Source organism: Wasmannia auropunctata, unplaced genomic scaffold (assembly GCF_000956235.1).
Source record: "Wasmannia auropunctata unplaced genomic scaffold, wasmannia.A_1.0 LD335736.1, whole genome shotgun sequence".
NCBI lineage: Eukaryota > Metazoa > Arthropoda > Insecta > Hymenoptera > Formicidae > Wasmannia > Wasmannia auropunctata.
In genome coordinates, this window is record NW_012027154.1 from 283408 (window position 1) to 308995 (window position 25588).

Below are 25588 nucleotides of genomic sequence, written 5' to 3' on the forward strand. Positions count from 1 at the left end.
TGCATTATGCGTGTGGGCGGTGGACCCGAATGACGAACGCACGCACACATCTCGATCGAATACGCCCACGTCTCTCCGAGTAAACGACCTTTAATCCAGGAAAATCCATCGTCGTCCTTAATCATCGCCTAAGCAACGTGTCACACGTACAAACACCATGACGAACCACTTAAATTATTCATAAGAATCTCGTTTCATAAGAGTGTGACAATTATTTTTTATTAATATATAAAGTTAGATTATATAAGTATCTTTCTTCCCTCCTCCTCTCTCTTTTCCTATCTCTTTCTCGGGAACAAAAACTGTTTAATTTAATTATCAAGTGACACACTTCTCAATCGTGACTTTTGTCACCTGAGCTATGACGAAATTGTTGACGATCGATCGATGATCTCTGCACAGAATGCCGAAAAGGTGACAATTGTTTTCTGTTTTTGTGCAGGCCAAACAAAAAAAGAAAACAATATCTGTATAAGTTTTCAAGGATATACATATATTTGTGTATTTTGGAGAATAAAGCCCGTACTCAGAACGGATTATGTAAAACGATTATACGAGGAAACAGCGATTTCACGAAACAGCTGATCCGTTGACAACTCCATGAAACAGCTGATCTGTCGATAATCTCACGTTCGATAGACTGACAAGTGGCGACGATCCACGTTCGATATACCTGTATATCGATGAAGTCAAAAGATCAGCGATCGATTACGCAATTAATAGAAAAATAATTCCTGGATTTAATAATTTTGATATAATTTTTGATATAATTTTTTTTAAATCCAAACATATACAATATGGAATTCGAATTCAAATGAAATTGAAATTATATGCCTGCTGATATTTCCTAAATGATGTCTAATTAGAAAATTTTCTTTCTTTTTTTTTCTTTCTTTCTCTTCTAAACTTCGCCTTTTCTCGGAACGCCTTTCGATAGTATTCTTCGAATAACTTGCAAATGAAAACGAGATGCGGGCGAAATTGGTTACGCGAAAAGTAAAATGGAAACGAGCGAGCAAGAGAAACGGAAGGCCTTGGGCATACGTTATCGGCGCGAGATAATTGCATCCTTTTGCAATGTTGTGCATTAGAGTACTTGGAAGAATATGCAAGAATGACGGTATATCGCGATCACGTGGAGAAACGCGCACAAGTACGTCGAGCGGGGGGCGAGGGGCGAGGAGCGAGGAGGGGTGAGCCAACCGAAAGAGTGGTTGGCGGTGGAACGGAAAGGGGCTGCGGCGGGGAGGGAGGCGCGATGAACCACGCGCGTATATAACCTTACGCTCGCGTCCCACCTCCCAGTTCTACTTGGAGTTCGGATACGTGAGTTTCCGAACAGAGCTCGCGCGAGGGGAAAGTTTTTATTTGTTTGGTGCGCTCGTTGTATGGGTAAGTGCGAAGCGTTAACTCGAGTCGGAAAACGGGACAGACATCTCGCGCTCGAGCATTATCGAGATCTTACCGCTCTGTCGTTTTTTTTTCCTTTTTCTTCTTTTTTTCCCCTTTGTTTTCGAGATCTCGCGATCGTGGGAAGAGAACGCCACGAAAACTCACCTTTCCCCTCCCTCGCGACGAAACCATCTGCGAGGGAATTCTTTACACAATACACACGCCCTTTTCCCCCGGAGTCATTGTGCCTCCCCCTTGTGGAGTCATCGATGACTCTCGCTCGTATCCGCCGCGCGCGTGGATAACTACGGCGAATAACGGCGCGAACGGAGGTCGCCCGTGTAGCAGCGAGTGTGTGTGTATGTGAAAGAGAGAGAGAGAGAGAGAATGAAAGAACGAATTGTCCTCGAGGCGAATCTCCCCCGATTGAAAGGGTTTCCGCCGCAGGGGGAGAATTCCGCCCGAGTTCCGATGATGTTCCCCGGGTTCCCCCTCGCATTTCCGTCGCTGCTAGCCTTCGGCGATGACCGATAAATCTTGACGGCCGTCCCCCTCGTTTTCCTCGCGTGAATCGAAATACCTAGGGTAGAGTTTTTCCGCGACGGAAAAATCTCGCGGACGTAACGGGCGCTCGCCTTTCTACCTCTCTCTCTCTCCTACGTTCGAGAGATCTGCGCGGCACGAGCGGATCTCTCCCGCGGATCCCCTGTCACAGCGAAGGTCGGCCACGAGCAGACACGTGGCACGCGCTACGTACTTATCTATTTGGTCGTGTATTGATTCGCCACGCGCGTCCTCTGACAAGACCGTGCAACACCGCCATGTTGGAGACCGAGCCGATGACAAATCTGATCCGCTTCTCCGGACTCATGTCGCAGATCTTGTCCTACGGCACCGTGCTGATCCGTGTGCTCAAATAGCAGTGGACTTGCGGTAATCGCGGGCGTCCGCGCGAGGCGTTTTCCCGCGTGTGTCAGCCGCGGGGGAGGAGCAACGTCGTCGCCGTCACGTCGTAGCGTTGCGTCGTATAGCGTTTGCGTCGCAATTGGAGTCCGTCGTGTCCGAGGAGTATTGCGTCTTAAACGAATTGCTCCTACAATTCAGAAAGATAGCTTCGTCATCTTCGAAAGCGCCTCGTTATTTTTCCTACTTTCTGTTCTTTTTTTTTCCAATACAAAGATCGTTCCATTTCACTTTGAACTCGGAAAGCGTATATAGAGATTCAATTAAAACTAGTATTGTAATTAATATTGTAATTTGTTGCCGAAAAAAGTAACTCGCTCGAGAATCGCGGCGTTTGGGGAAACAATCGCGGCTCCTTTATTTTTTTTTTCCACTTCGTATGGAATAAGAAATATTTTGTATGTTTCAAATGCAGAGCGAGAGAAGAGTATAAAATACGGAGAGAGCCCTGTAGAGCCAATAAGCAGCTGCAGGGAAGAGCATGGCTTTGTGCCAACGGTTGGCCGCTGGGGCAGCGAATGGCCGAGTTGACTCGAGACGGCAGAGATATGGTGCCAGCCACAGGGGCAGGCACGCGGGCCCTGGATCAGGGGTGTTCCGCTACCCCTGCCGGTCTGGGCCCATTACGAGTCACCAGCCCTGACCGTCTCCACGGTCGAACAGTATGAGGAATTAGCAGGCAGCGTTGAACTTGAAACGCAACGCTTATTGCGTGAGCATCGCTACGATACTATTGGCAATTTCCTCAGGTGTGTATATATATATATGATACAACTTCTCGTTTTATTACTTTTGACTGTAGTAATAAATTTTGCAATGCCAATCGTACAGGTTTTATAAGGACTACACTGCAAGTGGAGAAAGTGCGCTGGATCGATTCTACCGGAAATATCAGCCACTAATAACACACAAACACCATACTTGCGTCGGTCTTGGATTTGAATTATTACATCGATTAACAGGATTGAATAAGCGATTCCCAGGAATAGCAAGTGGCCTCTACATAGTATCTTGTGAAGAGGTAAGTTTGAAATATTTTTCATGCCCTTGCTTCGAAACGGTATATGATTATACTCGCATGAACATTCGATATAGCTCTCTTGAGAAAACAATCTTTTTTTTTATCAGCCAATTTGAAGCAGTATGTTTAAGTTGCTGATGATATTTACGAGAAAAATTAACGTTCTGTTGCAGACGATTGGTGATATCGCCGGCTATGTTGGCGGTCCACCAGCGGCGGACAGCGGCGAGAAGGAGCATGTACTTGTGTGCCTGAAAATCGAGATCGGCGGACGTCGCGGCGTCATGCTGCTCGATCCCGGTTATCACGTAGCGCGCGTTATCACTGTGATGGCCGATAAGTTATACCCTCACACGGGCTGGTTCACGCAATCCGATGAGCCGACCTGTAAGAAAGAGTACAACTACTGTCTGTGCGCCAACGATCCCGATTATGTCGAGTGGCATGAGAGAAAGACTCGACCTGGTGCCTTGGAGAGGACGCAAGTCGCTCTCATTTATGTGGCAAGGCCATATTTAACTGCCATTGACGTTACAGAACGTAGAAACTTGGTTTATAACCAGAGGAGTCTCCTTGCCAGAGATACTAAGGGTCACGTCACCGCCGGCATATACTTCCCCGTTGTACTAGACATGAACAACATGCAGACCTTCACAATTTTCTACCAGACTGGTAACGGGAAGAAGCGAGTCAAGATGGCGTTCAACAAGTTCCACAGTTCGCGTAAGGTATATATATATATATATTTTATATATATATATACAGAGAGAGAGAGAGAGAGAGAGAGCTCTTGGTATCGATCTTGAGATTAGATCAGAAAAATGTCTTTTCGGGGACATCCGTGAAACTTACAATAGATAATGTTTTCATTTCAGACAAGTCCTGATACCGAGGAAATGGAGATGATAGCGGAATGTGCTCGACAACTCAATATTTCGCAGGGCATCCTGGAATACATTCTCTCTGCTCTAGCCACTATCATGAATGATTCGTCATTCGTCGCACAGCTGTTGGCTATTAACGCGAAAATTAACACCTTGGCAGAGGACAATTGAAACGAACAGAAGCCACTCCAACCGGTGGAGCGTCGACACATCACGTCTTGTTATTTCTTTTGCCCGCTTTCCTCTTACGTTCTTTCTCTTTTATTAATTCTCGTAGCTTATTCGTTCTTTCCTTTGTTTGTAGTCAAGCTTTGTTATGATGCTTGTATATCTACATACATACAACACGAGTCATGCAGTCTTGCGAACTCTTCACTTTTCAATTATCTTGAGACTTATACACGAGATGATGAGATAAATCGACTAATCCAAATAAAATACAGTTATTTAAATTAATTTAAATGATTGTACACAGAATTATATCAATACTTCTGTGTAAAAATATGGCATCATCAATTTATTATTCCGCGTATCAAAATATTAATCATCGAGCCTGAAACAGATGATTCATTCAAAAATGCATGATTCAGCTTTTATAACAAAGTGTCGCTCTTTTACGATGAGACTTTGAAGATGTTTTCGACAATTCTAATATTATTTTGCGTATGCAATTCAATGAAAACATTAACAGATGCGATCAAATAGCTTTTAAAATACATATGATTTTAAGTTTGACGATCTTATATATTTTTTTCTTTTCTTTCGCTGCGTTACAGTTCACGGTAAACTCAGAGTCACTCTCTTCGCTCTCAAAAACTGCCGTTCGGAATCTGCTTTAAAACTGTAGGTCCCATATGTCTGTGATGCGCACGCTAATTGTACACAGGCATGTGGAACTTAGTTTTAAAGCCAATTCCGAACGAGTTTTTGAGAGTGGTTTTTGTGGCAAAGGATACCCTCGGTGGGCACACCTTCGAAGACGATCTTATATATATTTGCTTCAATTCGCTTCTTTATCTAGAACGCAAAGTGCGAAGCTGATAATCGTTTTATTTTCATAACTAAAAGAGTTTCTAAACATTATTTTGCTTTCTTTTATTTTAGTCTTGGATATGTAAGCTTTTGGGTTCTATGGTAATATAATAGATCGGTGTGATAATATTTTCATTGAAAGATATTGATACTAACGCAGTTAATAGATTACTATTTATGTAGAAAGACTGCACTAAAATTATATTGGTACAAGGGATACTTTTTTGTTTTGTCGCGTGCGCGCGCCCGCGCTGTATGCCGTTTCTTCTTTAGAATACCGTAATATGTATATCTTTCAATTGTGTGTAAACACTAAATTTGACTTCATTTAAATACAATTATTTGACAAGTATTGATCTGGTATTGATAGTACCTTACCTCTCTTACGCTTTAAAGTTATGAACATTTTTTCGTCGATACGCGGGTTTAGAAAGAAAATTGTGATTTAAAACATCTAAAATACATTTTAAACAAGAAATTTATTTATATTCCCTTTACACTTTGAATATATTTAATTGTACAATAATGAAACTAACTGAAACTGATCAACTATTAATGGATGTGACATCTTCGATTATACAGTAATAAATATATTTTAAAAGACGGAATATATATATAAAAATAATATGAAAAATTGCTGTTGCCTTTAATTAATGGCAAAGGTCTGAGCTATATTTTAGAAGTTTATATTTATTTCCTTTATGTTCTCGACGTATAACTGAGATTCTACACATCTATTTAAATAAATATTCGTATACAAAAGAAAAGAAAAAACGTTGAGTTTCGCTGAGCACTTGGTTTACATAGGTATATCAAGATAATACTTCTTGCAAGTGCATGAAACAACAATTTTTAGGAAAAATAATTGAACAATTTTTCTTAGAATAACGGTTATGAAAAAAATAATAATTTTCTAATCTGTTTAAAGTAAGCCTCGTTATGTGAGGTTTCGTAATAAGGATAGAGTAAAGTAATAGGGATAGAGAGTAAAGTACGTTTATGGATAGTAGTTTAGAGATATTCTAGTTGTTACTAGCGGGAACAGCGTGACGCTTATTACTAACTTGTCTATCCGGCTTATGTTCGCGTTTTCGAGATCCTGACGTAGACGTAGGTAACGTCGTTGATGTTTCGGCTCTTGAAGACGCTGCGGGTTGTGTGGACTTAAAGCTGCAAACACAAAAATCAACATGTTTTTGATATAACATAATATAATCGGGAAGAAACGAGTCCAATCCGAAGAAATTAAAGCGCATGAAGATTCCAATATAAGAAAATAACTGCTGATAAAATTGTGCGACGTTTAGATGTGAGAAAAAAAAATAAGCAAGCAAGAAGCGAATCATGCTTTTTTTGTTCTGCAATAGTGCGAAATTGCTGTAGCTTTCTTGCAAAAGAAATTGCATTTCTTGAATATAAAAAAATGTGGATGTACGGCTGTGTAAGTATATAAATTAACATATTAAAAATGGATACAAACGAATATAATAAAGATACAAATTTTGTTATTTTTTATCAACGCTATTTATCGAAAATAAAAAATATTTAGTAATAATAAATTATATTATCAAATCGTATAACTGACACTTAAGTAAAAATCTAATATAACTCTAATATACAGCTATATTTAATGTATTAATATTAACTAGTATCGATTGTGGACATCATTAAATTAGAAACATTCTGCACCTTAAGCATAAAAAAATAATAACATTTCTCTCTATTCTAATAGAATTACGTCGACTGCTCTCATTCCAATATACGCTTCTAGATAGAAATATCAGAAATATCAAAAATATTACTAATCGAAACATGTTAAACATAATGCTCGTAATTAGAAAGTACTCAAATTGGAATTAAATAAAAAGAAAAAATAGTGAAGCGCAACGTACTTACGTTGCATAAGCGTCACTGGTGTATACTATGCTTTTAACTTATTAATATTTGCGGCTGTACCTGCAATACACACACAAGACGGTAATCATTCTGTATCAATCTTAACAGACTGTATTATGAAGTACACGTTCCACATAGCATGTGGTAATTTAAATACGATTAAAATTACAGCATTTATAATAATAATAATAATAGCTGTACCGTCCACAAAGAATAAAACGCGCCATAAATAAATTTCGAAAAAAATAGTAACATTAAGCAATCATAATTTTGCACAATAAAATTTTCTTATAACAACAAATATCTCATTAAAAATTATTTTAAGTTTTAGGTAATATAGACAATAATATTTCTAAAAAATTGCCTTAAATTATTAGTGCCTTTTATAATTTACATTACATTAGCATAAAACTTGATAGCAAAAATATCACTTATTAATATGATGGTAGCAAATTATTAGAGAGCACTATTCCTTAATTTATCACTAAATATCTAATATAAGCACTGCAATGTATTTTTCTTTCTTATGAAATGTATGAAACAAATTCGATGCTGTGATAAATTTACAAAGTAAAATGAATTCATCTATACTCATTATATACATTTATTAAATAACAGAAATCTTGATTTACTTCTTTTATTTTTGTATATGAGTTTTATCTTGAATGAAGTTGATGCAGTTGACGGAAACTAAACTTACCTTGAAGAGGAAGATGTACTTTTATTTATTTTCGAAGGATTTAAAGACCTTATTGCACGTCTAGAAGAAGGTACCCATCTTCTGTTAGAATGTCGACTACAAAAGCAGAGGACAATAAAACCAATATAAATAAAAGAAAAAAGATAAATCAAATAAAAAAAGGAATAAGTAACAATATAAAGAACGAAGTAACAAGAGTGAAATAATGCTATCTGAAAAGAATATTTCATAAATCTAAATCATAATTTTCACATACTAGCAATAATCAAATAAATGTTTTACTTGCAATGATAAAAAAGAATTATATATAAATAAAAATTATATATAAATAAATAAAATAAAAAATCGGCCCCCACCGCGCGGTTCTTCCGGCCAACCGACAGTCAGCACAACTCTGACGGCTGGATAGGATTCTGTGGGCCAATCACCCGCAAGTCCGAAAAAGCAATTAATTCGAGCAACGATTCGAGAACCGAATACAATAAGCCTCGAATATCGGACGAAAAAGCTGGGCAGAAATAAAAACGTTTGCCCCTAACAGAATAAGATGAAGGAGGTTTGTAGACGTCCTATGATCCACACAAGGAAATTAAAGGATTATAGATAGATAGAAGGAATTCGGACTTGCGGGTGATTGGCCCACAGAATCCTATCCAGCCGTCAGAGTTGTGCTGACTGTCGGTTGGCCGGAAGAACCGCGCGGTGGGGGCCGATTTTTTATTTTATTTATTTTTATTTATTTACTTGAGTTCTAGGTGGTTTTGAACTCGGGTCTCCTACACGGAGAGCAGGCACACTACAAAGTGTGCCACGGCCCCCACGAACTAAATTTACCATAATTTCATTCTTCTTTATCAGATTTAATTTATACAAATTTAAAAAATTTTACCACATAAAATGTGATAGAGAATGCGTACATAAAAGAGACGAAAAGTGTGAAAGTAGATGTTGTGATATATAAAATCATACATGCTTTTATAATAATCTATATTAATAAGCAGACATGCATATATTTATTTGCAAAACTGCATACAGAAAGAATGAAGATGTATATCAAATGAGGATGTAACACGCATATAAAAGAGCCACACATGATGAAATCTTGTATTTCCAGTTATTATTTTCTGGTCTATCTTCAGTTCATATATCTGCTATGCAAATATAAAATTTGTCAATGCTTTGTATACTATTATTAACATTAATAATTCGTTAATTTTATTAACAAATAAAATTGTCACAAAATTCGATATTAATTAACTTATAAAACATTGTGTTAAAATACTTCATAAGATACTCAATTAATATTTGCACTCAGATTAAATTTAATAAATATACATAATAATGATAATTAATTTATATTGAAATAATTTTTCGTTACATGTTAATTCGTTAAAATTGTGATATAACACTACACATGCCATTGTAAAAAATAAAATATTAAATGAGATGAAAGTGTGAATGTGAAGAAAGTGAGAAATATTATATTATGAAATGTATAATCAAAATATACATATATACATATATACGATACCATGCAATTTCATAATTTACCAATACAATGAAATATGAATTTTTATATTCCTACCTTGGCCAAGATTTTATTTAAGCGTATATTTTAACTATTTTCTGTTCTAAAACACTAACCTTGCTGGTACGTCTGTGGTAGATGGTAAAGCTAACTGTCTTGGTTCTGGATTAACCCTGACATTACTAGCTGGATGTGCACCCTCAATTGCACCAGCAGTACGACGGGTACGTGATTCCCATTCGCGATTGAAACTCTCTGCTTCTTCTGTAATAAATATGAAAACAAATTATATATAGAAACAAAAGAACTTCTTTCTACACTGATAATTAAATTTTGAAAGCCACACAAGAAAATTACCTTCGTCAAGATTAATAAATTCCTGTCGTTCTTCCTCATCACCATGATATAAGTTTCGTTCTCGTTCAAGAATATGTGCCCTTTCACCAATATGATGACCAATAGCCATTTTCCTGGTTCCAGTACGAGAATCGCTTACTGTCTGTTTAGTCTCTTTTATGCCACCGGGTGCCATTCTTGTAGACATAGTCTCCTGATAAACTTGTGGTCGACCATCAGGACCACTAGACATTGTCATCACCGATTGGCTCATGAATGAATGACCATTATTCGGCATGCTGTTCTGTATATTAAAAATAATTGTTAAATTATATATACATATTAAAATTAAATAAAAAATAAATAATTTAAAATTGTTAATAAAATTATTATTATTATCTATCAACAATCTCCAATTATACTTACTAAACCAAATCTTCCAAAATGAGGTTCAAATATGGAAACCGGCATATCATTATGAAGTCCTCTACGATAAGAAGGCATAAGAGCATTCGGTCCCATCATCTCGAATGGATTGGCGAACATGGAGTTCATCATGCTGTTCATCTGCCTCATATGAGCACCAGAAGGTCTATCGATCATAAATAACAAATCCAAAATTCATATAAATCTTATTTTCAAATGTTTGAATTTACATATGGTAAGTATAACAATCTACATTTTTTTAAGACATGTTTTCAGGACAAAACATAAAATAAACCATAAAAAACACAAACAATATGGCATAGATCAATTGCTAAGGAAACCTGTTTTAATATTAATAATTATATTTCAAACAGCTAAAAGATAAGTAATTACTATGTACATTAATACAAATACTAATTTAATATTATACATTTCTAGTAATTTAATTACAATAATTTAATCCTATATATATTTTTACTGAATACTTTCGATATTTGTTAATTCCATAACTAAAAAATCATTTTTTTTATAAATAATCATGATTATATAAATATAATTTTAATTTTAAATAATTGTTTAATTTAATTTATAATGCAAAATATTTGAAACTAATCAGTTTGACTAAATCTTATGTTTTCAACAAGAAATTGGCTCAACAATTTTTTTGTATAACATAAAATAAAAAAGTAAGATATATACATATAGCTTCTTTTTATTATGTATATATATATATATATATATGTATATGTATATATATATATTATATATATATAAAATTATATTTATATATATATATATATTGAAAAAAAAATATATATATATATATATCTACGCTTCTACATGTTAAGTTCGGGTGTTGCCTATTAAGACCTATCTCGATTTTACATATAAAAAATCTAAACTATGCCTCTAACGAATAAGAAAAACTTAATTTCGAAGTAACACAAGCTGTAAATGTCAGCGATGCGTCTGACAGATCCATTAAGAGCCATTGCTCTCCAAATAGGACTGCGACCTCCGGGACATGTATACACATCCGTGTGAAACCACGATGGAACTCACCCAAAGATATTGAAAATATCGTCATCGCCCATGAATCCGAACAACGACATTTTGCTTGGAATGCCCTGGGATGCTCGGAGATTCGAAAAATTCACCTATACGATCAATAGAAAGTGGATTTTCACGTCACAGACGAGAAGTACGAGAACAACCGAATGTCACGAGCGAGCTTGAGCGAGTCAGCGAGCGCCTTTTCACCCTCGTGGAAATTTCCAGAACTGATCCACGTAATGCAATGACGGAAGTACTCCATGCAAGTGGTATTGCGTATGTATATCCGAGGCAGCGTTCGCAAATACACACGTGGATCGGGAGAAGAACGAGATCCAATAGCCAATTGGTCAATTTAATATAAAATTTTCTGATTGGTGAAAAATTTCTCCTACATGACGTTGGACGGGATTGGCGATTGATGATCCACAACAGCACGACCAATCATAGAAAGAGTTCCCTAGGAACTTAGGCACGGCAATTGTTATCTCAATGAAACGAACCTTTCTTTTGAATATCAGTCACATGCAAATCCGCCATAAACAAGATTATGTAGCAAATAGAAAAGAGGTAAGATAATCCACGTCATATATTTAATTAATTTAGTCGACACTGATTGTGAGCAATTTCAACTAAATTTAATTTGATTTAATCGACGATTAATTTATCAAGTGTAATAAATTTTTTGAGATTGAAAAAACCTAATAATCATATTTTATTAATTATAGTGAATTGAGAATGGGAGCAGGGCGCTTCCACGTTGAAAATTATATGATTTTATTAAAATTGATGAACATTCGGCCCCGGAATGTTGTTTATTAATATAAATAAAATATTAATTTGTTTTTTAATTTTTAAAATCTAATAATTTTTGGAACATATTGTTTTTTAACATTAAAAGAAAAATTACATATTGAAATTTTAATCGGAGTTTGATCGAAGTCGCCCATAGATACGCGCATGATATACGCGATCAGGGAGCCGAGGGAGAATGATCAGCAAAATGGCAGATCCTTTGGAAAAATTGGTTGTCCCACGAGAAAAGAATTTCATTAAACAAAATATTCTTTGCGCAAAGCGTTCCTATCCGGCCGAGCCGAAACAACGATCCGTTGATACTCGTCACGGTGACACGTATGATTTAAAGAAAAGCGGATTAGTTCCGATTTATGTGCACAAGAAAGTACGGAGCATCACGTGTGTGGAAGAAAACTATTCCTGCTATTTGCTTAAATTTTAGCTCTTCGTGTTATTTTTCGCTATTTTAGACAATTATTAGTTTGCTTTCATCGACGCTTTTTAGACTGATTTCTATTTTGAAAAAATGGCTTTGCATTTATTTATACAAATCGTAAAGCAATTATTAGAATTCTCATACAGCACAATTAAAAGTTTGCAATAACATTGCTACAATGTTACTGCAATATTATCGGAACGTTGTAACATTGCTGCAATATTGCTGAATATTCCGCGTGCTACATACTAATTGAGTATAGTTATGACAAGCAGTATAGCTATGATTAAACGAATTAATTAAACATATATTTAGTATTAAAAGTTAATTAAACATCATTTTCAAAATTTTGATATTCTTCAGAATTATGGAAAAGCACCGAGATTTATTGCGATTGGTGCGAAAGACGATGCGAAGATAGAAACGGAGATGGATAGAGACGGAGAACGGCTTAATGGAGTTAAGATATCAAAAATATCGGCATGCCGATACATCGACAAAGAGGAGCGAAGGCAGCTGCTAGATGTAGGTATCTAATCGAGTATCGCAATGTTCCCGCTTAATTTAGACGAAAGTGACCGAGATGTATGTACATAATTGCATCCCGAAAACAGGATATGAAGCAAAAGTGGGAAGAGGAGATGAAGCGATTTCGAGGATTGCCGTTCCTCGCGGACACGCTGCCAAAGGCGCAGAAGAAGGCGAGGCTGGAGCGCGAGTTGCAGCAGCTCGAGAAAGACATAGCGACTATCGAGCAACATCCGCACATGTACGTTTATGACGACGCAACGCCCAAATCCCAAGACTGATGTATTATAACACCAACTATATCGAAACTCTATACATGCTTATATAGCGATATTTTGGCATTCAAGCTCAAGCCTGGAATTATAATTACTGTGTATAAAAACCGTAGAATATTTATGCACAATAAATGAATCGCTTTTCTTATACACTCAAATAAATAACTCAAATTTTTTACCTAACCTTTTTCGTCTTTTGTTGACAATATTTTTTCGAATCAATCGATGGAAATTTTTTTGTCGATATATAATTTTTATATACTGATGTAAAAGAAAATTCATATCTTTGATGTTCCATCTATAATATATAAGCACTAAAAATTTAGTCCTGCAGATACAATAATTATAAAATGTATTATTCAATTTAGTACAGTGATGAGATTGATGAGGTTCAATGAATCGCTGGGTCACATAGACTGGTGACTTTGCACCGACATGCTGACTTGTCAGGCACGTATCTGACCGCAGTCAGACACGTCGGTAAGTTCACCGGTCTATGTGACCCAGCGATTTATTGAACCTCAATATATTTATACTTATATTTATATAAAATATACTTTTATGGATAATGGATGCTAAACATATATGGAGCAATTGCTCAAATAATAACATCATATATCCTGCAGGTAAGCTGACATATATATATATGTATATATTTATTTGTCATTATTCTGACGTCAAAATATTAAAAATGTCATTTCGACATAAAAAAAAAAGACAAATTGATTGAAACTGCTTATATAGTTCAGCTCCTGTTCCATTTTATTCTCACTCTCATTTCGCGGGAATGATATTATCTTTCCCTGCGACAATTAACATTTTCAGCATTGGCGGGCATCGATCGCATCCTCTCCGCCGCGGACGAGACATCGACGATAGAGGCGCGACTCCGCGGCCTACGGCCAGCGGCCGAAACCGGGCCAACCGCAGCGTCCGTTCGCAACGGACGATAATAGACTAGCAAGGGAAAAACGGGCAAAACGTCGATACGATGTCGCAGCCCCCCTTTACGGCGACTGTGTTCCAGCTCCGCTGAGCCTGCCCGCACGAAAATATTGCCGTCTCCCGAGGACCTTTTGCGACAGATTCGCGAAGCTAGTTCAAAATGGTAATCGAGCGCAATGCGCGGACACGCGGGTCGGCACGATTCCCACCACGATCGCGACACCGTCCCGCATTTCCGCGTGTCAAATCGACCTGTCCCGCGAAAACGATTCTCGGAGCGATTTGTACGAGGTATATAATCACACGCACGGATATGTCCTAAAAAAAAAACCGTTTTGTCTTGCAGGGTAACGAAAGTTCGCTGCCTATGGAACTCTGTTCGAACTGTAAGTTGTCGGAAATACCTATAATGGCTTTTACTGGAAGTAATCTCGAAGTAACCTGATCTGTTTTTCGTCAGACAAACAAGATAATCCACTTAGGAGATATATATTCGTAGTCTTCAACACGAAACGCATTGCATACAATACATAACTCACATATGATATCGTTAGAGATTCGAGCGTTTTAACGTTAAAAATTTTCAAACTTGCATGGCATCCGACGGTGATATTCCATGGTAATGTAAAATGTGACTGTTTATTCTCCAGTCGACGTGGACGAGATCAGAAGATTGGGGAAAAGATTTCGGAAGCTAGACTTGGATAACAGCGGGGCGCTCAGCATCGACGAGTTCATGTCCCTGCCGGAGTTGCAGCAGAACCCGCTGGTGCAGCGCGTCATTGACATATTTGACGCGGATGGCAATGGGGAGGTGGATTTCAAAGAGTTCATCCACGGAGTGTCTCAGTTCAGCGTTAAGGTAGCCCTCCTCTTTCCGTAGAGATCATTGTGTCTATATATATATCTATAAATTTTATACACATAAATGATTATGTGCATTATGCTAACTTGCAGGGCGACAAAGAGAGCAAATTGCGATTTGCATTTAGAATTTACGACATGGATAATGACGGATACATAAGCAACGGAGAGCTTTTTCAAGTGCTAAAAATGATGGTAGGCAATAACTTGAAGGACACACAGTTGCAGCAAATTGTCGATAAAACAATACTCTTTGCCGACAAAGATGAGGATGGTAGGATTAGCTTCGAAGAATTTTGTTCTGTAAGTTATAATACGTGTTTCTGTGTGTGTCTCTTGCGTAACGTAAGCAACACAAGCTGTAAATTTTTTATTTCTTCTGTTTCAGGTTGTTGGCAATACAGATATTCATAAGAAGATGGTAGTTGACGTTTAAGTGACCAAAGTGAAAAAAGAAACTCTTTAATTTACAAAACGCGGTATGTTAATTGAAATCTATAAATTAATAATCTATTAACAACAGATTTATGGGATAGTTCTATAACAGAGATCTGTTTAGAGTGAACTTACACGATTATTGTTCTTAAGCCTTTGATCATTACAAGTCTATCCAAATGAAAAATTTTCATGGTACGCCAGACACTGAGAAAACGGTGCGGCACACCGTATGTTACATCTACGTGATATCAGTCATTTTGGTGTCGTTAAAGATATTGCGGAACACGAATCAAGTTATCGCGCGCGTTCCGTTGGAAATAAAGATCAGCTATGTGATCTTAAGTAATTAACAACCTTTTAACTGGACATCTTAAGTTTAATATGTCGCATGATTCTCTCCAGACTTTCTTGGAAAATTTGCGGCAAAGTCAGTCTTCTCAAGCGCCTGTCGAAAAAAAAAGGGAATTTTCAGATTACATATAGATGCACTTTGTTCCTTTTACTAATTCTCGATGGACAAGCACGAAAGTAAAATCAAATCTCGCATTATTGATACGATCACCATGCCATACAAAATCTATTCATATTTCCATCATTGTTCGAGAAGTAATTGTTACTAATATTATCTTTTTAAAGATTTCATTCAGCGAGCTCTTACGAGATATTTACTAATTGTAGACTAATATCTTAATATATTAATATTCAAACGTATTAATATATTAATATTTTAGAAAAGTTACGAACATTTAGATAAGCCAACTCTATTAAAAAAAAAAAATGTATTATGTTAACAATAAACGATCACGAAATTGTGCATTCGGAAGATACAGCGAGGCGGATTTTGCGAAGTTATAATAGAAGTACTAAGCTTATTGAGCTACGAGTTCTACTCTTGGTTAGAGCCTTTACGTGTGTATAGAACGTGCATGTATAAACTGTATATTGACATATACTGGATTGTCGATTTGTAATTTTTCGAATGTACGATTTATTTATTTATTTAGATATTTATTTATTACATAAAAACGATTAGTCAGAAAAAGATATAATTTATCATTGCCAGATACATTAAGATATTTATAATACAAATAAGTTTATTTTATCATTGTTAATTGTTTCTATGTATACTTACATGTTACATGGTCTTATCATATGTCTAATTAAAGTTTAAAATTGTGAAAATATATAATATTAAGATTAATCTACTATAAGTGCCACATGTTTCATTTTTCGATGCGCATGCAGAATACAGACAGTTAATTTTCAGCGATTTAAGTTTAAGAGCGCATTAATTTATGCTGTTACTATAAATAATCTGTATTCCGTGTACGTGTATACGTGTGCAGCATATTCAGTATTCTTTTTGTGCAACAAAAAAGTAATAGACCGGTTAATTTCTCTTCCATCGACATTTCTATTTTGTTCCTTTTTTATGGTTTATTTCAGAGTTTAATGAGTTAAATTAATGGAAATCGATGTCGAGAACATTGCGAACATTGGCTACAGCGTGCTACAGCGATTGCGTGACCGAATGGTCAGTGTTTTCATGTTGAACGAAGTTGGGAGTAGGATCACTGGACCGCAAACCAATTGGACAAATTCAGCTAAATACACGATGCGTAAATTCTTTTTGCGTTTTAGAGGCAACTAATATTAAAATGGCACATCCAGATAAGTCTACATTATTGTTAATATACGCAAAAGAAATAAACGTTTACATAAAAAATTCTTGCCTCGTATTACGTGGTTCGATTTATTTTCTGCGATTATACATGTCCGTATGGATAAACCTTAATGTCGATTTTTTTTGAAATAATAGAAACTTTTTTCTCAAATTCTTTTCCTAAAAAAAAAATGCTACATTTGTTAAATAACATACCGGAATTTATATTAAATAATACCGGAAAGAACAACCTAACCTTCAAGACTCGCGCTCGGAGGGGTTCGCGAGGCGCATTGGTTGGCAGCCCTGCCGTTTCTCCCTCCTCGATTGGTAGACCTGCCGTTTCTCCCTCCTCTTCGCCGCGCTCTCATTGTTGCTGTTTTGTGGCCGGTGTGTGTTTGCTAGTTTACATTTTTGGTTGTTTCCCTCGCGCGGAGTGTTCTCTCCTTGAGATTTTTCGGATTTTTACGCGGCGCATCTCGTTGACAGACAATCGGGATAATTGAGAGAAAACGCAGAAGACACGTCGGTGGTGGTTGTCGGCGGCGGCGGCGAAGATGGAAAATCTGGAGGAAGTGTTGCAGGCGCTCGACGAGTTCCAGAAGATGCGACCGTCGGTGATCCCGCAGGAGCTGGAGGACTACCTGTGCTGGGTCGCCAAGACCGGCGATCCCGTGTACCAGTGGCCGCTGATCAAGACCCTCGTGCGGGAGAAGCTCACCCGCGTGATGACGGACTTCTACGAGAGTTGCCCCACGCTGGAGCTCGCGCCCTGTCCCAACGTCGAGCACTTTAATTACGACACCATGAAGAGCAACCTGCTCGAGAGGCTGGAGTCGTTCGCGAACGCGCCGTTCACCGTCCAGCGGATATGCGAGCTGCTGACGGCGCCGCGCAAGGAGTACAATCGCGTGGACAAGTTCATGCGCGCCATCGAGAAGAACATCCTGGTGGTGTCGACGCGCGAGCCCGGACCCATAACCAGACGCGGCGAGACCGGCGACGGTATGGTCAACGGGTCCGTCGAGGAGGACGCAGCCTCCGTTACGCAGCAGCAACCGCCACCGCCGTCGCCGTCGTCGCAGCCGTCGTCGCAGCCTTCCTCGCAGCCGTCGCAAACGACGCAGCCACCGGCGCAGCCGACCTCGCAGGACGTTGAGATGGACTGGGAGAACGACTGCAGCTCCACCGTCACAATTAGCGTACACACCGTCGAGAACGAGCCGCCGCTCTTGCACGGCGGCGTCATACCGACCGCTGACTCCGCGCTGGCCAAGAATCTGTTTGCGGACGAGACAGTGCGGGAGAAGCTCGAACAGGCTGCCTCCAGAACGGATATCGCGGCGTCCAATTACATCACCGCTGTTTCAGATTTTTCCACCATATCGAATTTGAATTTGCAGCCGCACGGACCGGTGCCAGAGGCCATAGCGACCGCCGTCCCGGTGGTGCAGACCCTACCGGCGGTCGGAACTGTCTCCGACGACTCGATGGTCCCGGGCGCCGATATAGCGGTGGCGATCATGAACGAGGACACCAATTCTCAACCCAATTTGGACATGGAGAACGAGGGGATTGACACTGCGGCGACAGCGAATACCACGACGTCCACGGCGACGACCACGACGACGGCTGCTGCTGCTGCTGTTGCTACAGCGACAACGACGACAACGACAGCATCATCGACGACATCGGCAGCGGCGGCGGCGACGACGACGGTGACTGTAGTAGCGACGGTGATACCATTGACGACGGACACTACGCGGAAGCTGCAAGCCGCCTTCCAGGCGAAACGCTTCGAATCCGACGATAACAAGTGCGTGGACAAGCCCAACGAAAAGGCGACGGATCCGTTGGGCAGCGCGGAGGAGGAAATTGGGCAGCCCATGAAAAACGAAGACACGACCCTGACCAGATCGAGTCCCGAGTGTATAGACCCTAACGAGATGTCTCGCGATGAAAGTAGATTAACTGAGAACCTGTTGCAGACGGACATCGAGATGAGATCCGACGCGGAGGACCATGGTGGAGGTATTGCCGAGGAAAGAGCTCCCGATAAACCGGAGGACGAGGGGGCGTCGATCCTCGAGGACATAGACGAGGAAAACCTACGTTCCGCGAGCGGCCAGAGCGCGAATGCGACGGCATTCGTCGAGTCGCAGTCCGTGGAAAAAGAGAGCACGGTTATAGCCGACGAATGCGTGAGCGCAGTCATCGTGTCCAGCAGCGAAGCGTTATACAAAATGGAAAAATCCGAGGCGCTACACTCTAAGGAGGCGTCGCCCGCGGCGGTTTCTTCCACAGATTGTTTCGCACGCGATCAACTTGTGAGTCCAAAAACGGAGAGCATGGAAGATGCGGCGGGTAGTAAAGTTTTAGAAGCCATTCCTACAGTAGCATCTTCCAACACTAACGGACAAGAAGCGCAGGAGGCGCCCGAGTTCAACGACGACAATCTGAACATTATGGAAATTTCCAACGACAAGATTGCCCTTGTCGAGTCGATGGTGTCGGATCCAATGAGCATCGTAGAGAAGTCCAAGGAGGCAGTGGCTGTAATTGAAAAACTCGATCCCGTCTCACCTGCCGCTGTCGAAACGGCGGAGGACGCCGATAATGTCAGTTGTCGATCTCCGAAGGACGATAAGTTAACGGGCGTTCAACAAGACGACAGTTTAGCAAATTCACAAGGCAATAAGGCAGCGGCATGCGTTACGATAAAAGGGAACCAATCTTCTGTAATAGAGAGTATAGCGTGTAGAAGGGAATCGATGGAGTTAACGATGGGAGTCAACGAGGAGGAGTCATTATCGACACTTCAACAGGACGAACCTATGGAGCAGGAAACAATGGAGGAGCTGTCGAAAAGTTAATCTTGACTTATCTAACTGGCATGTTTCTCCTTCCCTTTGTTTAACATTTGATATCTATTCTTAAGATAGATGTCGGAATATGAACCAACTCGTAAATATCTTTGCGCATAAACATGATGCTTGCGACGTGCTTGTGAGATATCTATATATTTATATATACATATATATATATATATATATATATATATATATATATCTCCATAAATCGGCAAAATATAAAATCATGAAAATTTAAATGTGAGCAAACGTTAGGATAATGCTCAGCGAAATTCTTGACATCTTAACTTAAATATTAATTGCTGCTTTATTTATTTCGGAATTATCGTTAGACTGAATAAGCTCTGATATTTACTTACAAAGAGATCTAAATCGAAATGAATTTTCTATAACTCTTGGAGGGAAAAAGAACACTGCCTACTCCTAAAAGGATTGTAATACTGCGAAACCGCTTGTATAGAAGTCAGATTTGGTAAACATTTCAATACGGATTTATACAAATACCACGGATATATCTGCTTAGAATAAGGTTGTGCCTATAACTATTATGTACATTACATATTGGACAAGTATACCTAACAAATGAATTTTTAAATAACAATGTATGATGTACGGTACAGACTTACTATACAGTATTTCACAATTCCGGGGTGAGTGAAACGGTTTCATTTGTAATCACAGCCTTATACTAAGTTTTGATCAAATCTGGAAACTCATAATGCCAAAGGAACCAATTCCGAGAATATATTCGAGATCAATCTCACACATGCACACACACATACCATACACACCATACACAACACACACACACGTTCCTTACACAACTTTTTACAGTATATAGCATATACAACATATTTTAAGACACCAAGACAATGGTTATTTCGAGCTGTTTACTAAAGCTGCTAAAAACTAACTCGAGATCGATTGTTTCGAATGTATTGTTTATAATTAGTATTTTATTTCACGATTTCTGTTATCATTAGTAGGCGAATTTCTTTTTTTTTACACGTATTTGGTATATATGAAATAAAAAGAGAAAAAGACTCTCTAGTAGAGCAAGCTATGTTCTGTGAGCTTACGGCCAGCTCTTTGTGATCAGACACTAGCATTCTGGTTCCTTCCGTTTCCTATGTTCTTGGCAAATACAGAATGTGGTTCAAAGTCAAGCTATATATATATATATATATAATTACAATAAATCTGAACGAAAACCTTAAAGCGGCCCATTGAAAAACCGATAAATTGACGCTATTAAAATTCACAAATTAGGTCCCGTTAGCATTATATCGAATCGCTTACAGTTCTATGTAATTGCACAAAATGTTCTCGAGCGGATTCGATACGGTTCTACTGAAAACGGTTATTAGAATATTGTAGGAATGGGATATTAATTTAAGAATTAATATAGATTAATAACACATAATATACGAATGTGGATATCTAAAAAAATAGCTGTATATTATTTTATAAAAAAATATATAAAATATGAGATTGTCAATTCTCTATCTTTTATTCGTAGTGTGTATGTACCTGATTACCTTATTAAAAAAATATTTAAAAGGAAATGGGAAAATAACAGGTATGAGAGCGATCGGAGGGTGTTGTATCGCCGTCACAATGTATAATAATTATACCTCGCCGTCTACGCAAAACTATTTTCGCGAATGATATGTCACGTGTCTTTCTATAACATTCAACAATAAAGCTATAACATACGGCACACTAGATATAATATTGCACTCTTCTGTTGTTTTTTTATTCCAATCAGATATCGATATATTCCCGCAAAGAAATACGCCAATATTGTATGGATTTTTTAATTTAGAATATTTAAAAGTTAATAAATTATACACATATGTAGTATATACATATAATACATTGATAGACCATAAACAGAGTGTTATAACGTATTCAGCTGTTCAGCGATTTCTGTACATTTATGCGAACGTTTGATGTTTCACCAATTTTTTGAAAAGGCCGTGCTCAAGATTCATTAGCTCGGTGTAAGTGCCGGTTTCCGCCACTTGTCCTCCGTCGAGTACCACGATCTTATCGGCGTTCTTTATTGTACTAAGCCTGTGGGCGATCGTTATCACCGTCCTCCCGCGGATAGCCCGTTCCAAAGCCTCCTGAACAAAATATTCACTTTCTGCATCTAAGGCACTGGTCGCTTCGTCCAGTATTAGAATTTTTGGTTTCTAGAAAAGAAAAAGAAATAACGTATTTTATATCCCGCTAAGTTATCTTGTTAACCGCGAATGTATGTAGGTAACGTTTTTTTACCTTTATTAGTGCCCTGGCAATGGCGACTCTTTGACGTTGTCCGCCACTGAGGGCGATACCCCTCTCCCCGACTACTGTATCTAATCCGTCGGTCATTTTTTCCGCAAACTGCCACACGTGCGCCTGTCTCGCGGCTACCTCCACATCGGAATCCGTCGCAGATTCCATTCCGTACAATATGTTGTCCTTTATCGAGCCGCTGAAGAGAATTGGTTCTTGGGACACAATGCTGATCTGGGACTTCACCCACATGGGATCGAGCAGACGGAGATCGTGATTATCCAAGAGTATCGACCCTTTGGTAGGGTCGTACAGTCTCAGTAGAAGTGACGCCACGGTGGATTTACCGGAACCCGAGGAGCCGACGATAGCCGTCACGGAACATCTCTCTATGTTTAAATCGAAGCCCTTCAACACGGACATCTTTTCTCGCGTCGGATACGCGAAGAAGACGTTCCGGAACGTCACGTCGCCCGACAGTTCCTTCCCTAAAATTTGCCCGCCCTGAATGGGAATGAGCGGCTGTCGGTCGATTAACTCGAACAGACGAGCGTTCGCGCCTAGAGCCTTATTTAACTCGCTGTACGCCTTCGACAGTCCATTGAGGGATATGCCCACGTAGCCGGCGTACAGTAGAAAGGCGCTTAAGCTTCCAATCGTTATATCGCCGGTTGATACCATAAACACTCCGTTGTAAAGGACCGAGAGAGCAACAGCGTTTCCAGAGAGACCGGTCAAACCGAAGAACATTCCCCTGTACAAACTCTCCTTGTAGCACAGCTTGAGAACGTCCTGCAGCTTAGCGCTGTATCTGTCGATCTCGCGCCTCTCCTGCGCGAACGCCTTGACAGTTCTTATATTGCTGATTCTCTCCTCCGCGGTCGTGTTTACCACCGCGAAGCTGCTCTGCAGATCCTTGGAGACTCTCTTCAAGACGCGTCCCCAAATAACGGCGACAAACGCGACCGGTGGCACGATAGCTAAGCCGAGTAAAGCCAGCGACGGCGACACGTAGAACATCATGGACACTCCTGCAACGGCCATGATGGCGGAGCGCAGGCCGTCTGATACGTTGGACGTGACAGCGGAGCTAATAAGTTGCGTATCTCCTGAAATGAAGTTCAAAGATTTGAAATGAATTTAAATGGATAGGCAAATTACTTCGCTATATTAAAAGACTTCAACATGCTACATCCGTCCAAAGGGCATAAAACGTACCGCTCAGTCTCCCGACCAGCTCTCCCGTACTCTCTCTGTCAAACATCGCCGTCTCCTGCTGGAGGATAGCGGCGTACGCCTGCTTCCTGAGGGACTGCGTGATCCGGTGTCCCGCCGTCGACATTAGGTAAACTCTGCCGAAGTTGCTGACGCCGCCTATGAGAAATACTACAAACAGAGCAAGCGTTAGCCGATTGAGGTTCTCTTTCATGTCCGTCTTTTCCACGGTATTGACAACATCTATCACTTTGCCAAAGCAGAACGGGACCGCCATCGTTACGCTGGACGACACGAGCAGCAGGGCGACGGCCTTCATCAGGGTCCACTTCTCGGGTGCGGCCAGTAGGATCAGGGTCCTCAGCTCCGAGCGTCCCTTCGCCCGGATCGCGCGCACCACCGGCACGGACGCGTCGGACCGGACGGCGTTGGTCGTGTGGTGTCGCAGCCCGACGAACACGCGGCCCCTCCGCGAGAATCGGACGTGGGCCTGCCTCGTCAGGCACGAGCCGAGCAGGTACTTCTGCGACACGCCGACCCCGCAGTATCCCGGTTTTCGTAGGACACCGGGATTAGTCAGTATCTTCCAGAGAATCGTCATGTTACACGCGGTCCGATTGTCACGATGTGCGACATGCGAGAATTAGGTGAATAATGAGACAGGCGCGATCTTGCAGGGGTCGGCTTTCGAAATCCAAAGCTAACCTAAGCAACAGTGTCGAGATTTCATTGGGATATTGCGGCTGTAGGTACTTCTATAGCACGAGATTGTTCAACGATATCAAGTTCGACTTTCGATTATTTTGTCAGCTGATGGGATTGCAATAACTGTTTTTAATAGCTGTACCCCTTTCGTACGTGATGATTAAGCAAGAGAGACTCATCGTGGAATCATGTTCCGGATCACGAGATCTCTTCGAATCTTCTCTTTTACCGTCACCAGGGAACAAATTGTCAAAATTGTAAAATAAACTTCTGCATATCTTCTTTTTTTTGTAGAATTACTTGTATCTTATTATATTGCCATGCTTTCACGATTATTATTAATTTATTCAGGAAGTGTTGAATTCGAACGACGATCAAATCTGATTTGTTGACTCTAGGAACTTTTCACCATTGACATCTGTTTTGATCTTATTTTTTTATTTTTTGTAGCCAAAAAGAATACTGACTTTTTTCAACAGTTTCAACCACCTAATTTTAATTATAATGAGTTCATATTTCTATATTCCAAACTAATAAATAAAAATAGTACATTATAGGGACGACTTCAAATCAATTCTAATTAATTTAATCCGTGTTTCTTTAACATTAACACAAACATGATATATATAATAATTAATAATTATTATATAACACATAATTCTTATATTAATTTTATGTAATATATAATATAAATATATATATATATTACATTTTATAATATAAAATAATAAATTTTTTATTTTTTAATACCTTATAGTATTAAAGATTATAAGAGACAGGAAATTTTATAATAGAAATTTTGCTGTAAGTAATTTTAATTGTCAATTAAATTAATTACTAATTAATAAATTAATTGAAATATTTGGTAGAAATCTAGAATTAATTACTTACCAAATAATATATATTTATTTGTATATAACGATATATGTATCATTCTATCCCAAGTAAAACGATTGTCACAAGAAGGTCAAGATGATGTCATCTTGACTGAATTTTGACGAAAAATTTCGTGAAATCTTAATCAAAGTGACATCATCTTGATCTTTTCGTGACAATCGTGTGTTACTTTGGGATAGATTCTTAAATTGATGGCAGTTTTTGTATAGTCAATGTTTTGTAATCAAATTTACAAATATAATATGTATTTTTCAAATGTTGCACGAGACATTCAGAAGTGCTCCATTAAATAAAATATTATCATATGAGGAACGGTAATTTCGTAATAATTTTTATTTCTCGCCCTCTTTTCGCGACATTTCCTCACTTTCCAGTTCTAGTAACATGACTCGCCTCCTAATTTGTGAATGCGCCTTAAAACTCCGTTTCGCTAGTTTCTT

At 39.0% G+C, this 25588-nt stretch overlaps 6 protein-coding genes across 10 annotated transcripts; 4 read left to right on the plus strand and 2 right to left on the minus strand.

Moving 5' to 3' along the window:
* Positions 1 to 2886: 2886 nt before the first annotated feature.
* LOC105456232 lies at positions 2887 to 5644 on the plus strand (the record flags this gene model as incomplete). Its single annotated transcript, XM_011700130.1, has 4 exons — positions 2887 to 3104; positions 3187 to 3376; positions 3550 to 4104; positions 4252 to 5644. Coding segments are annotated over 4 exons (1143 nt in total), but the record flags the coding sequence as incomplete, so codon positions are not given.
* Positions 5645 to 5752: 108 nt separating this feature from the next.
* On the minus strand, positions 5753 to 11486 carry LOC105456233 (myeloid leukemia factor). 3 transcript variants are annotated; one of them, XM_011700133.1, is made up of 7 exons: positions 11241 to 11485; positions 10179 to 10344; positions 9774 to 10056; positions 9533 to 9680; positions 7889 to 7984; positions 7189 to 7248; positions 6373 to 6462 (listed from the first exon to the last, which is right to left on the minus strand). In XM_011700133.1, exons 1-6 carry the CDS (start codon positions 11288 to 11290, stop codon positions 7230 to 7232), a joined length of 762 nt encoding a protein of 253 aa, XP_011698435.1. In that variant the 5' UTR covers positions 11291 to 11485; the 3' UTR covers positions 6373 to 6462; positions 7189 to 7229. The 3 variants fall into 3 exon arrangements, with proteins under 3 accessions (XP_011698433.1, XP_011698434.1, XP_011698435.1); XM_011700131.1 differs by lacking the exon at positions 7189 to 7248 and having other exon boundaries at positions 5753 to 6462; positions 11241 to 11486; XM_011700132.1 differs by lacking the exons at positions 7189 to 7248; positions 7889 to 7984 and having other exon boundaries at positions 5753 to 6462.
* A 264-nt stretch (positions 11487 to 11750) lies between these two features.
* Positions 11751 to 13451, plus strand: LOC105456235 (enkurin). Of its 2 annotated transcripts, XM_011700135.1 has the most exons (4): positions 11751 to 11801; positions 12174 to 12414; positions 12829 to 12990; positions 13080 to 13451. In XM_011700135.1, the coding sequence occupies exons 2-4, from the start codon at positions 12223 to 12225 to the stop codon at positions 13272 to 13274; spliced, it is 549 nt and encodes a 182-aa protein (XP_011698437.1). In that variant the 5' UTR covers positions 11751 to 11801; positions 12174 to 12222; the 3' UTR covers positions 13275 to 13451. The 2 variants fall into 2 exon arrangements, with proteins under 2 accessions (XP_011698437.1, XP_011698436.1); XM_011700134.1 differs by lacking the exon at positions 11751 to 11801 and having other exon boundaries at positions 12084 to 12414.
* A 778-nt stretch (positions 13452 to 14229) lies between these two features.
* Positions 14230 to 16518, plus strand: LOC105456236 (calcineurin subunit B type 2). Of its 2 annotated transcripts, XM_011700139.1 has the most exons (6): positions 14230 to 14376; positions 14560 to 14599; positions 14864 to 15075; positions 15171 to 15380; positions 15466 to 15556; positions 15918 to 16518. In XM_011700139.1, exons 1-5 carry the CDS (start codon positions 14374 to 14376, stop codon positions 15511 to 15513), a joined length of 513 nt encoding a protein of 170 aa, XP_011698441.1. In that variant the 5' UTR covers positions 14230 to 14373; the 3' UTR covers positions 15514 to 15556; positions 15918 to 16518. The 2 variants fall into 2 exon arrangements, with proteins under 2 accessions (XP_011698441.1, XP_011698440.1); XM_011700138.1 differs by having other exon boundaries at positions 15466 to 16518.
* Positions 16519 to 17460: 942 nt separating this feature from the next.
* Positions 17461 to 20129, plus strand: LOC105456237 (putative GPI-anchored protein PB15E9.01c). The gene has a single exon (XM_011700140.1). It carries the CDS (start codon positions 17736 to 17738, stop codon positions 20049 to 20051), a length of 2316 nt encoding a protein of 771 aa, XP_011698442.1. The 5' UTR covers positions 17461 to 17735; the 3' UTR covers positions 20052 to 20129.
* Positions 20130 to 20984: 855 nt separating this feature from the next.
* LOC105456238 (ATP-binding cassette sub-family B member 10, mitochondrial-like) lies at positions 20985 to 25532 on the minus strand. Its single transcript, XM_011700141.1, has 4 exons — positions 25143 to 25532; positions 23550 to 24740; positions 22332 to 23440; positions 20985 to 22246 (listed from the first exon to the last, which is right to left on the minus strand). Exons 2-4 carry the CDS (start codon positions 24145 to 24147, stop codon positions 21986 to 21988), a joined length of 1968 nt encoding a protein of 655 aa, XP_011698443.1. The 5' UTR covers positions 24148 to 24740; positions 25143 to 25532; the 3' UTR covers positions 20985 to 21985.
* Between the last annotated feature and the right edge of the window lie 56 nt (positions 25533 to 25588).